At 38.4% G+C, this 15,163-nt stretch overlaps 2 protein-coding genes across 2 annotated transcripts; one reads left to right on the forward strand and one right to left on the reverse strand.

Moving 5' to 3' along the window:
• Positions 1-63: 63 nt before the first annotated feature.
• On the reverse strand, positions 64-13,027 carry LOC105227095 (bromodomain and WD repeat-containing protein 3). The gene is made up of 16 exons (XM_011206278.4): positions 12,761-13,027; positions 12,507-12,565; positions 12,389-12,418; positions 11,632-11,691; positions 10,321-10,567; positions 10,098-10,258; positions 9,394-10,040; positions 9,238-9,334; positions 8,861-9,175; positions 6,807-8,780; positions 6,482-6,741; positions 6,230-6,391; positions 5,892-6,165; positions 2,673-4,157; positions 2,333-2,609; positions 64-2,251 (listed from the first exon to the last, which is right to left on the reverse strand). Exons 1-16 carry the CDS (start codon positions 12,804-12,806, stop codon positions 1,131-1,133), a joined length of 7,215 nt encoding a protein of 2,404 aa, XP_011204580.2. The 5' UTR covers positions 12,807-13,027; the 3' UTR covers positions 64-1,130.
• Positions 13,028-13,761: 734 nt separating this feature from the next.
• On the forward strand, positions 13,762-14,941 carry LOC105227096 (dehydrodolichyl diphosphate synthase complex subunit DHDDS). The gene is made up of 2 exons (XM_011206279.4): positions 13,762-14,543; positions 14,626-14,941. Exons 1-2 carry the CDS (start codon positions 13,893-13,895, stop codon positions 14,872-14,874), a joined length of 900 nt encoding a protein of 299 aa, XP_011204581.2. The 5' UTR covers positions 13,762-13,892; the 3' UTR covers positions 14,875-14,941.
• Positions 14,942-15,163: the final 222 nt, after the last annotated feature.

A 15,163-nucleotide genomic window follows, 5' to 3' on the forward strand; every position in this document is an offset into this window, starting at 1 on the left:
AGTCGCTACAACAACAACACGAACTTTTGTGCATGCGGTGGGGATAATAATAAGGCAATCGAATTTTGAAATTTCTATTTTGTATTTGATCTTCTTATCTGTTCTAAGTGTAGTAGTAATTATAATTTTACATTGAAATAAGTTATGACTATTAGTAGTCTGAAGAAAAAAAAACAAAACGAAAATTATGTATGGTGATGATGAGAGGCAATACCGATGGGCCGTGTTACTTTGTATGAAATGAAGGTATACTATAATGTATATAATTATGTACGTATGTATGTTTATGTGTGTTTACATATATCTATCTGCGGTAATTCAGCAAATAATGAAAATGAACTGAGACATACATGAAATATTTCAAATTAAATATAAATCAATAATTTGGTCTAATAATATATGTATAATAGGTAATTGGAAGCATGAGAGCACTATAAATATTTCTTTCGAGGTCTAAGTGAAGTTTGAATTTAAAGCTTCTAAATACTCAGATAAAAGAGAAATTATAATTAATGTATGTAAATTACGCAGGGAAGTTAACAATTCATATTTTCAAATAATTAAAGAAGAAGCGCAAATGGTTTGGTCTTCTTCGATGTTATCATTTAAAGTAAATGTGAAATTTCTAACAAAATAAGTTATATATTCATTGGCGCTTTCCGTTATGCGCTTTTTATGGGCTCTATCAGCTTCCAAGTTCCTACGAACCGCCAACATGTACAAATATATTTAAAGCATAAATTTTAACTAAATCTTAAATAACTAATTCGCCGCGCACTTGACAATCTGCAAAGCGTTTTCAAACTCAAACAATAGCGAATTTTTCTTGGAGAGTAATTTATGTAACTACATGTATTAGAAAGGGAAAGCGCGCGGCTAAAACGAGCTAAGTATTATATAAAAATATAGAAATAATAATAATATTAATAATAATTACAAATTCAGAAGCAAGATCTTCAAAACTGCTTGGTTCACATCTATCAAGCTTTTCTTTCTCTTTTTTCACATCCATTTAACTATATGCATTAGTGTGAGTGAGTGAGTGTGTGTGTATATGCGTGAATGGCTTTTAAATATTAAATTTGTAGCGTCGGTACTGCCATCACTCAGTCGGTAATACACGAGAGGCTTTAATCTTTGAAGATACCACGCGCTTTGGCTGAAATCTTACGTACGCGTCCACGACTACTAACGCTCACCAACTGTTCGTCGTCATCTTCCTCCGAACTGTCCATATATTCGACATTGCGTGACGGTCGCGGAGCCGCTGAGCGCTGTGATGAGCTACCGACCACTTCACCAACACCAACGCCACCTCCATCTGCATCACGACGTCGCTTTCGTCCGCCATTGTAATCGTGGGAGCCTTCATCGTCGCTCTGTTCATTGTAACGCGGCCGTTTTAGATTGCGCGAACCGCGCTGTTGGCGACTGTCACGCTGTGCACCATTACGATCGCGTTCGCTGTGTCGTCGTGAACGTGGTCTTGCCTGTTGTCGTCGACGCTGATGTTCGACTTCGTAGTCTTCATCATCATCGTCGCATACGAATGAGTCGTCCGAACGACGCCGCCGATTGGTGCGACGCGCCGGTTTGCCATGATTACGTGTCCGCCGCCCAGATGGTACGTACGAGGTTAACGGTTGATTGTCTTCCGAATCATCGGTGGCGTCATCGACATCATCATGCGTACTCGAGCCACCATCGGTACCTTCGTCGGATGCACCGCTGGCGTTTTCCCCACCACTTCCGTCGGCTTCGTTATCATCGTCATCGTCATCTTCGGCAGTTTGCGAATTTTCCTGACTATAACGTGAACGTCCACGCCGTACTGTGCGCTGCGGCGCAGGCGCATGTGTAGTCGCCGTTGCTGCTACTGCTCCGCCGTTGGTTGCACTCTGCGACGTCGATGTTGGTAACGTTCGGCGTAGACGTTGATTTTGCATTAACAGGCTTATGTTCTCTAGTGGATCAGCGCTACTATCTAATTCATCGGCGTTACGCTGATGACGCGATAATACACGACGTGTATTGCTGCGTCCGGCAGCTGCCGATGTGGACGGACCTAAAGTTTCCGCGCCCAAATAATTGTGATCGTGCGCTGATAATGTGGAGGTAGTTACGTTTGACGAAGACGTTGTTGATGTGGCGTGTGAGCGGGTCATGTGCGCGTTGCTCATGGCGGCGGCATGCGCTTGCAACCGCGGCGTGGCAGTGTTAGTTGTGCTGCGGGTTGGTGGATAGTTGACAGCTGTAATGAAAATCGAAATTTTATTAAAAAAAACATTCAATTTAAAAATTTCTTATATATTTTTCTTGTCTATTTACTTACGAGGTATGCGCCCATTAATGGCAGCGCCGGCACCTTGACTCGAAACGAGTGGTTCATTTTCACTACCATCTCCATCATCTGAGTCTTCGTCCTCGTCCAGCGGTTCAACGACCGTATTGCGATTGGTGCGCAGCTGACGCACTTGTCCCACAGCTACCGGTACAACAGCGCCACCATGAGCAGCTCGACTGGTCGAAGGGCCATTTAATGGATTACTATTACTGGCATTGTTGGCCTTAGAAGGTGTTAACTTTGTGGGCGTCGGTGTAGGCAGAATCTGTAAATAGGTCATATATAAATTACAAAATTCTAATCATATTAAAATATCGTATTCACGCACCTCCTCTGCATCTTCGCTGTCCTCCTCGTCCACCGCTTCCTGTTCTGCGTCCTCCACGTCACTGGTGCGCGCCCACTCCAAGATTGCACGCTTAAAGCTCGACCTGGTTGGACGCGCATTCGCCGCCACTTCGCGCGAGTCTGTATCAGAGTCGGCAATGCGTCCGTTGCGCACCGGCAAATGATAACTGTGATCAATTTCTGTGGCGCTACGCCTATTGCTCAGCGTACCTAGACCACTTGAATGTGATGAGCTCGTTTGCATGCGCGTATTACGTGAGGGACTCTGTTGCAGTAATGCACTGGCGCTGGTCGAGGCATCATTTTCACCTACAGCGTTACTTGTTTGGTTACCACGTTGCGATCGGCCCGATGTGGCGGCACGCTTCTTAGGCGTTGACATTCCTGCCGCCGTATGCCCGGTAATCGTATCTTGTGTGCTCTCATCTGGCTGGGAACTCGTATGATGTACCATCATATCGGTGTGCTCGTCCTCCGACGACTGTAAACGTCGTCGATTGCCTCTGCGTACATTGCCATTCGCAACGGCGTTATGTCGCGTCCCACCATTCGTCATAGCTGTGGTACTTCTCTTACTACTGTGTTCCATATAGTCCTCGTCGCCATCGTCTTCAATGCGACTGCGACGTTTGCGCGTGGCTTGCTGCCGTTTATCTTGTTGTTTTCGACTTGTCTTCTTTGCTGCTTTATTTTTTCGTGCCCGCGTCCGGCCACTACTTCGCCTACTACCGCGTCTATCATTGTCCGGCTTATAGCTGTCCTCTGAATCATCCGCATCGCTACGTCGCTTACGTCGCCTTGCTGCGACACGCTTGCCCCGCCCCATTTCTTTATCGGACCCTTCGTTGCTATCATTTAAACCAACCTCTGAACTATCATCGCTGTCACTATCATCTTCTGAGGTGGAACTCGAGGCAGTGCTATGCTCATCCGTTACATGTATTTCAGCGTCCTCTTCTTCATCTTCGTCATCATCATCATCATCCAACTCTTGACTGGCCGCCTTACGACGTGAGCTGCGCGTTGCTTGTGTCGGTTCGCCGCTGCGCCGCTGTAATGAGGAGGATGAGCTGACGCGGTTCGAACCGGCTGATGTGCTCGCTGCTGCCGATACAGTGTCACGATGTAGTCCGTTTCTACCGTTCGTAGTTGCACCGCCGACACGACGTTGCCCCGCACGTGACTGAGCATTCATGTGACCTCTACTACTTGGTGCTTCGTCATCGTCGTCGTCGTCGTCATCATCATCATCATCGTCTGAGCTATGCAATTGCCGCGTAGATCGGTGTGTACGGGCACGCTTCGCTGCTTGCGATGGTTGTCGCTTGACAGGACTGCTACTTGAGCCGCGTCCACCGCTTCCTGAAGTCTTATTCGCACGCCGACGCGCCGCCTTCCAATTACTTATCACTCTCTTTATTTGCGATTCGAAGAGCGCACTCAGACGAAGCGTCATGGCATAGATCTAAAACAAAGAGTATTTATTGATATACAAAGACAATAGTGTGGTTGGGTAAAAGTAAAAGTAAGGTTATGGCGGCCGTATGTTGCGTTGCAGACAGACGGCACAAGCAGCACAAAGATGAAGAAGTTTTAAAGAGGACGGGAAGAGGATAAGTACAATTGCTAATGTGATTTATGTTGGTGTTTCAAGTGAATTGCAACCTTACCGCTAAACTTTCCTACAATGAGATCGTCATTCATTGCAATGATATTGTTTACATGATTGATTGATTTATTGATTGTTTGATTGATATATGGAAGCATGGTGGGAATGAAGAAAAATGAATTAACAATAGGAACATGATTTTTTTTTTATAAAATTTTGTTTAATGCTATTAATGAAATTCCATCAAATGAACGAAAAACAGAAAAAAGTAGTGAAATCAGTAAAACAGCTAGGAACATAGGAAGGAAATTATATTTTGTATAATTATTCACTTTTTTTTTTCAAAAAAAACATGTCGCAAAACGACGCAAAAACTTAACAAACAACCAAAGCAGATTTTTACATAAGAAATTACTACAAACTAATTTTCGTTACATCGTAGGTAAACAAAGAATCAATTGAATATCTTACATTGAAATCCACAAAAATAATTATCCATCTAGCCTTATAAAAAAATTATTGAATTATAATATTTTACTCGTATGGGGAATATACTTACGAAAATATGTTCACTGTTTTCACAGAGACTTTTTAATAAGCAAAACCACAGAATCTAAGCAAAAGCCCGCAAAAACTCAAAATATGTTATTCTAAGAGTTTAACGTGATAACAAGCTAGTTGCCGTAATGGTTTGGTGATAATTCTCCTGTAAAGGCGTTACACCTCTTCACTTCTATAATAAAAGTGTTAAAACTGGGAGAAAAGTGTATCAGCACAATGTTTTAAAAAGTATTATAAAGCAATTAAGCAATACTGCCGGTACTACGACAGTCGGGTCTACGTAACCGGAACCGACACAGATTTTTACCCGGCCTCGGGCTGACAACTCGACAGAAATCTTCTTCTGCAACAAAAACAACAATCCTCTACGTTTGAGAGCATTGGAACTTCTAGCAAAATTATGCTCTAGCACACGAAGCAAAAACAACTTAGCAGTGGCTTACAAACAAAGCTACAGAAGATTAGCCACGTAACCGGAACCAACCCGGTCAAGGAGTGTCAACAACAAAGTTGGTTTTGAAAGGGGTACATGATATTCAATAGAAGATAATAACCATAAAAAATGAATAATTTTAAAGGCCAATTAATAAATAAAGTTGGAAGTAGATAAACCCACTATAATAAAAAAATAATAGATACGATGTTGCTGTAGGAAAGGATGTTTTGAATGAAATAAATTAAGGTTATGAACGAAGATGAAAATTAAAATAGAAAATAAATACATATTTTTACAGCATTTGCTAAACGTTTACAGTAAGAATAAGTAATATTTTAACATATTATGGTAATTTAAATGATACCACCATTGAGATAAAAGAAGTGTAAAAGTTTTGGTGGCAAAAAGAAACAAAAACTGAATAATTAATAAGAAATAACCTGAGAATATGTACTCCGCTTTGTTTTAAAGAAAAAAATAAATGGAATGCAAGCACTAGCAATAAAATACAAAAATAGGACCGAAAACGCACAAAAGCCAAAAGCAAAGCCTCTAGATTACCAAAGTATGTACAGGCATATTTCATTACTCACTTGTGAACGCTTATTGGTGTTATAATTGCGCGAATTCTGAAATATCAAACGGACATCCTTTGCAAAATCCAAAGGATCTTCGTAATTGCCACCGAGTAAATCCTCTTTAACAGTACGCAAATCCATTGGTGAGGCAATGATTTCTAAATAATCGGGGAATTCAAGTGTATCTACGGGCTCACGGAAGGGCACCGAGTCATTGCGCTGCCACATTAAATCCAATAATTGTCGACATTCCGTACGCCAATCACCATCTGAACGTATGCGACTGGACCTGTTAATATATAAAACTCGTATTATACAAATCAGTGCTAAGAAGTGCAATGGCGTGTACATACCTGCGTGTTGCTGATATCTTTTGACGTGCTGCAGCCGATGTTGAAGGGCCAGTGCTTGTCGAAGGCACCACATCCGACTCATTATCGTTTTCAGTTTCTGATGAGTGATAAACGTCTACTAATTGATGATAAACAGCTGCAACATCTATATCGTTGGGCTCCCTGAAATGTTTAAAGGCATAAAAAATTATTCATTAAATATAAAAAAAAATCAAAAGCATAAAATATTTTTTAAACTTTTCGATTACTCACCTTATTACACGCAAACAAAGATCCGTTATAATGCGGGCATGTTTCACAATATTAGTATGTGAACGATTGTACTTCTCTGCATTTGTAGCAAGGTAGCGTACATCGAATTGAGCTGAAGTAATGCGCCGGTAGAAGTGATTTTCGAAACGTGACTTTATCGTTGTCAAGTCAATTGGATACTCAATCAGATAGGAGTAATCAGGATATACATTCAAATCAACCGGTGCCAAAAAATGTTCGGCTATCGATAGGCGCATAACCTAAAAATTTCGTTTACATATTTATTATTTTTTTTTTTCAATTTGCTGCATGGTTTTTTCCTCACCTGTTCTAAGCCGTTTATGATGCGCCTACAAGAACCGTCACGATCACCACGATGCCATTCTTCCGATTTCGGTTGATACAATGTGGCACGTATCTCTTCTTGCAATACGGGCACCGCCCCACCCACTTCATCGGGTAGACGATTCTCATCAATTGGTTCCATATCCCATGGGCTCATGTACTCGTACTCGCCATTATCCCAACGCACGCGGAAACACATAAAATACGAATCGGGAAAGTCTGTTGAAAGTGCATAACGTGATTCAATTTGCCCCATCCACCAGCCATCACCAATCATACAACGAAAGCGATCGCCAACACTCCAATTACGCTGCACTGCCAAATCAAAAGTTTGACGCAAGACCAAAAAGTCGAGGACGTCCGGCATGTCATGGTATTTGATCTTGAAAGATGTGCCTGTCATATTGCCATCATCATCAATCATTGCCAATTTGAGACAGCACAAACGTGGTGGGCGTATTTCATATTTGATACCTATTACACGTACGTATTCGCGGTCGCGTAGGGTTCGGAAATTCCACGGCTCCGAGCTGTGAGTCAACTTGTATACTTTTTTGAGACGTACTGCTTCCAGATAACGTTGATGCCCTTGACGAAAATACACCACTTCATCACCCATTTGCGGATAGTAAGGTGCTTTACGCGGTATCACTTCGGACAACCACTCAGCTGGTCTATACAATTCAGGTATTTCACCATTCGGTGTTGGCGGTGGTATAACAACACGTTTGTTTCGCCTAGAAGATTTTGCCGCTGCACCGGCAGATGTCGTGGCTTGCTCTGTTGTCTCGTCACTACTATCGTCGCTAAATGTACGTCTTCTTGACAATGGTTTGCGTTTTGAACGTTTTGGTGGCTCCAAATTCGGACCAGGAGTATCGGCTACCCAATCGGAATAATCAGAACTTTCGGTGTCCGAATCGTCCGATGATTCTTCTAGGTTTTCTTCTACATTTGAGTAGCTGGTATCGCCCGATGATGAATTGCTCTCCTCATCCTCCTCTTCCTCTTCTGGAGGCGGTGGCGCATCTAGTTCTTCTTGATCGCGCACAGCGCGCGTACGATAAGCCGGCTGTGATTGACCACTTTGTCCTTGGCGACGGCGTGAACGAACTGCACTGCCTGCACCGTTATTTCCGCGTGTATTACGTTGCCGATTGGTACTGGATTGTGCGCTTGCTACGTTCCCAGTGTTAATCATTATTGGTCGCCTGCGCATCTCACGTTTATACTCCTGCAGCTCAAACTGTCCTGCCGCATATACAGTTTGCTTTAGATTTTGCAGTTGTTGGTATTTCATAGGACGTACATAGATGCGACGAAAGTATTTAATCTGTGATGGCTGTGCGGGCTGATCAACGGTCGGTACCAATTGATGTTCACCTGATGTTCGAACGCTATTAGTTCTCTGTCGAGTAGTGTTATTCGTATCAAGTTGACGTCCTGGCATATCATCGAAACTGTAACGTGAATTTCCAACAGCACCAGCTGCAGAGCGATTACTTGATGGGCGGTTGTTGGAATCGGGTGCCTGATCTTGTCCTTGCCGATTTGCAAGTGCCTCTATAAGGCGATCCAGTTGTGAGTGATTGGCTGGTAGATTGTTTCCAACTGCCATTGCAGGCGGTACTGGAGCAGTACCTTGGCGATTAGCCAATACGGCAATTAGACGATCAATGTGTAAGAAGTTGCCAGCAGTACCATTGATATTGGGAACAATAACGGTACCATCATCACCAACTGTTAATATTTGTCTCAATTGCTCGCGGGTACAATTTTCACGGCCAGGTACAAAACGTTGATACTGTACGGGATAGGGGTTACCTTCCGAATTCACGAGAAAAGGTGGCGGCATCAGATGTGGCATTACTTGTGTTTGTTCATCAACCACATATTGAGAAGCGTCACGCATTAAAGGGCGATAGTCCGTATGAAAAAATAGTTCATTTGGAAGCTAAATTTGAAAGAAAAATGAAAATTTAGTTATTTTTTTTTTTTGCATATTAAATAAATTATTATATGTATTATACGTACTATTTTGTATTTATCTGGGCCAATTCCAAGACCATATATAAGTAGATGACCATGCGAATCAGTAGCCGCAAACATTGTGCCATCTGGCGACCATTTTGCATCGAATACGCCACCATGACCCTGCCCGTCTATATCGTTCATAAACTCGGCTATAGAAATGCCGTTTTCAACATCCCATAGAAACACCTGCCCGTCATGTCCTGCGGAAAGCAGCACATGCTCATCTTTCGGATTTGATTCCAGTACGTATAGTTCATCCTTGTGGCCGCGCAATACCCGGTGCAATTTACCAGTTTTAGAATGCCAAATTTTTATCTTTAAATATTAAAATGCATTGTTATATATGGCTTATATGCAAGCAATTTCATTTAACTCACTGTAAAGTCGTTAACGGCAGTAATGACATATTTATCTGAGCAATCCCAAGCAACCATAGTAACTTTTAATTTCTTTCCTTCCTCCGGTGGAGGGCAGCTACATTTGGGTTTTTACATTTTATCAATAAGAAACTTTCAGTATAATTATTTACTCACCTCGGCAATCGCTCAGTCATACAAAGTTTTGTGCTCTTCCACTGCTGTGATTCGAAATTCCAAATATGTGCCGTACCATCTTTACTGCCGGATATGAAGCGTAAACCACGATGCGACCATTGAACCGAATCTACGGCATCAGTGTAAGCCTCCGACTCGAGGATACGTTTGGGTCCATCTTCCGACATTATATATACCCTTACGTGATGATCTGCTGAACCAGCTGCAAGGAAAATGCCACCTGGCGAAAAGGTAGTACACATCATTTGTGCTTGTCCGGGTCGTAGCTTTTCGTGATATTGTATTGGTTTGGGTGCAAATGTAATTTTCTGACCGCGCGGAGTCGAATATTGCCAGAATGCAATTGAACCATCTGTACTTGTGGTCACTAGATATTTTAAATCACCACGCGGTGAGGGGCAAAAATTTACGGATGTTATCATGCCAGTGTGACCCGAAAGTACGGCTATAGGCGAAGTAGTTTGCATGTCCCAAACACGCAATATACGATCCAATGAACCAGCTGCCAACATTGTATTATCAAGGTTAATAGCAATGTCTGTTATTTCTGCAGAAGCCCCACGCAACGTAGCTAACAAACGACCATCCATTGCTGACCATATTTTTATAAGTAAATCATCAGCACCCTAAATAGAATAAAAGCATATTATTTATAGATCACGTTTTGTGTTTTTTGTAGTTACCGTTATAATATAACGTCCAGTGCGATCAAAGAGCACACAATAGACGGATGACAAATGACCCACGGTCCGTTTAAGTAATTTGGTTTTGCCATATAAACTGATGGGTACCAAAAGTTTCCGACGCACTGGTCCTCCATACTCGCGTCCAATTAGTACTTTCTCTAAATTAATGAAAAAACGATACATAATATAAGTTCACTCATATATTTTTTCTTTTACTTACGCAAATTGTGTATAGGTTTTGTTACCGACGAATCTGGCAGTGATACACCATGTAAACGTGTGCAATAATCTAGCAAGGACCGGGACCGATATATGCTCTCTTCGGTCCTTAGTAAACTCTGACGACCTGTACCAAGTAAGGATACGATACCCAATACTGCAGGAGGTAGATCTTTGTCTAGTATTGGTCCTATGCGACAACATATTTCTAAAAGATGACTTGGTCCAACATGTGCATATTTTTGCTCCTAAAATATATATTTATATTTTAAATCACAAAATATATTAAGCTTGTCAAAACGTCAAAATAAAAAAAAAAATAAATAAATAAATACGAAGACGGTTAAAGCATAAAAGGAGATGAAAAGCGCAATATCCACCACGGCTCCGATAGAACTGTTATCTCTTTTTAAGCAATATGTTTAACTGCGTATACGGATTATATACTGTTTTCTCTTTTTATGTAAAAATCATCACTAAAGAAGATGTGAGTAAAAGAGACAACCGTCAAAGCTATAGTCAAAATGTCTGCCAACATCGTATGCAGCAACGAATGCTGAGTAAAAGATGTTTAGCTATACATATCTACATGTTTCTTGGTATTATATTTTTCAATTTCGAATACTTTTAGTTGCTATTATTAATAAAATTATGATAATTTATTTAAAATTTTAAACGGAATCAAAAATTCTACTTAATTAGACAACTTCTCGTTGAAATAGTGAAATGTCGAAAATTATTTAAAAATTAAAATTTTAATTTTATTTAAATAAATTCACATTATTTAGTCCCAAGAACTTTAATTATTTAGATTTTTAAGTTTTGTAGCTTATCAAAACAATCAATAAACATTTTCAACCCCATTAACGTACGAAACAACATGGCGGAGCAGCATGCCAACAATGGTAGTCATTGTTACTACATCTGTATTTTATTCAAAAAATAATGTTCAACCATTATTTAAGATTTAACACTCCTTTTTTTGAAATAAATAACTTCGATATAACTCAATGGAAGTTTCATCTCGAGAACAAAGCTTATTTTAAGTGGAAGACACGTACAGTGGGACAAATTGCATATAATACAATTACAATTTTAGTTTTGTTTAATATATATTTTTTAATTATTAAATAAATATAGAACTGTAAACAATTTAAAATTAAATTTTGGTTCTAAAGTGTTAATTAATTTTTTTTTTTTGAAATTTGAAAAATTGAATCGCAATTGTAAACTTTGAACTATTCGGCCCACTGTTCTCAAATTTCTTTGTTTATAAAAAATAAAATGTACGTATGGTATATTTTACACTCACCAATTCCGCAAAGCTTTGCTCGTGTTCATGACCTAGCCAATCCGTCCGTCTTGGTAAAACCTTGAAAATTAAAAAAAAAAATAAAATATTTGTTAGGCATTTCTTACCATAATTATAATTAATTAATTTTTTTTTTACTTATACAATTTTTTCAGCCTTTCTAAGAAAGCCGCATATTAGTTGCACCGAAAATTGGTAAATAGTGAGAAATTAAAGAACAAAACAAAAACGAAAACATAAACAATGATATTCGCTCAAAAGGTAAAGAGAATTTGGTTAAAATATCCAAATTGTAAAGAACTATAATTAATCTTCTAAAAAATTAATATTTGACAAATTTATTTTATTTACTCCCATCGCAATACAAAAATATTGTAATGGAGCGATCCAAGGATTTCATTTATATTTCCCTGTATATACATACATATGTATTCGGCAAGAAAGGCATAAGCACGTGCATTTACTCAAAATCACCTGCACTGGATATAGCCAGTATGCGCAAGTACATCTTTGAAATAGTGTAATTTTCTTATTAAGGTTTTTGACTAAACTATTCACTAATTAAGATTCAAAATAGCCGTAGTACAAATGGCAATAAGTACAAGTATTCCAGGAAAGAGCGGCGTTATGACTTCCAAAAAAAATGTAAACGTAGAAGCAAGTAAGTTTGTTTACAAATAAAATGCTTCTGTTTTTACTACTATGTCCACTGCATCTCTTTTATAAATTTTTTATAATTGCAAATAAACATACTTACTTTCTTCTGTTCCAACTCACGCACTAGAACCTGAAGATTACATTAAAAAAAAATTAAATTAAATTTATGCTTTATTATAAATTATATTGCATATAATTCGTTTCCAATCAACTCTTACCTCAGCAGTTTCACGGAGCGGACCCGAAGCCAAGAACTTGGATATGAGAAAGTATAGCTCTGTAAGAAGAAAATAGTTTAATTATTAACAAAATTATGATTTTTACTATATATAAAGTTGTTTAAAAAATATATTTATTAATTTCAATTTACATAGTGGATGACAATCTCTTCCTTGTTCCACTGTTCTTTAACACCGTCGGCCAATACATTTATTGGTCTGCAATTTTTTCACGTAAAATTGACATAACTTACCTGGAGTTACAATTCTCTCCGCTACCAGTTGATTGTTATTTTCCATTTTTAAACATTTATTTAATTAATGCCACATTGATTTACTTTTATAGTTATTTTTTTTGCATAAATAGAAATAATTTCCTCAGTCAATACGTTCAAGCGAATGAAAAATTTCTTCTTCTGCTGCAGCAATCTTCGTCGCCTCATATTCTTGTCGTCTGTCTTTTTCAACGGTGATTCGTGCCTCGCTCGTTTGCCTGGTCGAGTGGTGAAATTGTAGAATCCGCTTTGACAAATTTTCAAGACGAACGAAAGAGACAACTGCCTTTTAAATCATTGTAATTTGAATTATATTGTTAAATATAGGAATTAATTTTTTATCATGTGAAAATTGTCTCATTACAAAATATTAAATACAGTTATATTTTGTTTAAGTTTATAAAAGCGATACTATAATATATGTATTTAGCTGGAATATTTGATTGTTAAAAAAACATATCTGGTTTTACCATGTATGTCAGCTGACATCAAGAATGATAGAAATATACCTTACGACAATTTCTCTTCGTTATTTTATTTGGTATCGGTTTGACAGTTTGAGATTAAGAATAACAATAAAATAATAACATCAATTAAATTTCTTTAATTTTAGCGTTAACTTCACTTATACATATATGTCACGACTATCATAAATATATGAACATATTTAATGACAAATAAAACCAACTGCTGCTGGAAGCCTTGCAATCGCATCACCTAATTTATAATTATTTTGCCGATACACTAGAGATATGTAGTAACCAAAAGATGATCCAATTATTTTTCCCAAACAATCTTCTAATCTCTCTCTGAAACCCTTTGATTATAATTAATTATAATAAGTTTATTTCACGAATTTACAAAAGTGTTTTCGTTTTTTTATTTAAAATGTTCTTGCAAGTTTGACACTTTCTACATTGGCTCTTTCTCGCTTTATGACGTCACATGTCACAGTATTGTTTCTGTCATTCATAAGCTGATATAATTGGTTGAGTATGACAGGGCGGGTTACACATAAGTTTTCAGCTATATTTCTTATTATTGTTGTTAGGAATGCGTGTTATTAAAGTTGTGTTATAGGACAAGGAATAAAAGAAAACTAATTGAGATAATGTGGATTTCAGACTATAAGTACAAATGGCACGAAATACTAGCCATGAAAATTATGCGCTCCGGTGGTTATATACCACGACACATTGCATTTGTAATGGACGGTAATCGCCGATATGCAAAATCTCAACATTTGCGCAACATAGAAGGACATTCGCATGGATTTGATAAGTTGTCAAAATGTTTACGTTGGTGCTTGGATATAGGAATAAAGGAAGTAACCACTTTTGCATTTAGCATCGAAAACTTCAAAAGATCTGAGGAAGAAGTGAAAGATTTGTTGGATTTGGCGAGAGAAAAATTCCTAAATATAATAAACGATGAAGCAAAATTGAATGAACATGGAGTACGTATATTGGTAATCGGAAATCTCAATTTGTTGCCTGAGGATTTGCAGAAGTTAATTGCAAAAGCTATGACAATTACTGAGCACAATGATAAACTATTCCTTAATATAGCCTTCTCATACACGTCGAGAGATGAAATGACACAGTCTGTTGAAACTATACTCAAACTGGGTGACGAACTACAACCAGAAGATATCAACGAGCGCCTAATTGAAGAATGTTTGTATACAAGACATTCTCCACCACCAGATTTGCTTTTTCGAACATCGGGCGAAACGCGTATAAGCGATTTTATGATGTGGCAGGTAGGCTAATTTTTGATTTACGAGGTCTTGGTTTTAGCATATATGTAACTATATATATATATGTATATATATATTTCTTTAGCTTTCGACGACAGTTATTTACTTCACAAATATTTTTTGGCCAGAAATAACGCTTTGGAATTTTCTAAGTGGTATATTTGCATACCAACGGGCAAGTATACGTTTAGAAGCATTTAAACGACAAAAACGCCTGGAGCATGCACAACAGGCAAAAAACTGCAATTACTACTCTGACCGTGTACAACTTTTTTTGCGTACAGTAGATAGTTACAGAAAAAAAGTACTCGTAAGTTTATCTACAAGTAATTAACTTTATAGAAATCGATTACGAGTTCAATGTTGAAAGTACTATTAAAAATAAATACGCTAATTCTAAACTTTGGTATTTTTATTGTTGTTAACACCGAAGCTGTAATACTCTTCAGAGGTCAGTTTGTATGGCAGCTATATACTATGGTAAACCGATCTATATAATTTCCACAGAAATCGTGCCGTGAACATGCATTTCAGTGTTGAATTTATGTGGCACCTAAATTTTATATAGTGAAGAAATTTCGAGCAATGGTGCCAAATTGGCAATCCTTATCCTGGTAAAAATT

The sequence above is a fragment of the Bactrocera dorsalis genome, unplaced genomic scaffold (genome assembly GCF_023373825.1).
Source record: "Bactrocera dorsalis isolate Fly_Bdor unplaced genomic scaffold, ASM2337382v1 BdCtg030, whole genome shotgun sequence".
Taxonomy (NCBI): Eukaryota; Metazoa; Arthropoda; class Insecta; order Diptera; family Tephritidae; genus Bactrocera; species Bactrocera dorsalis.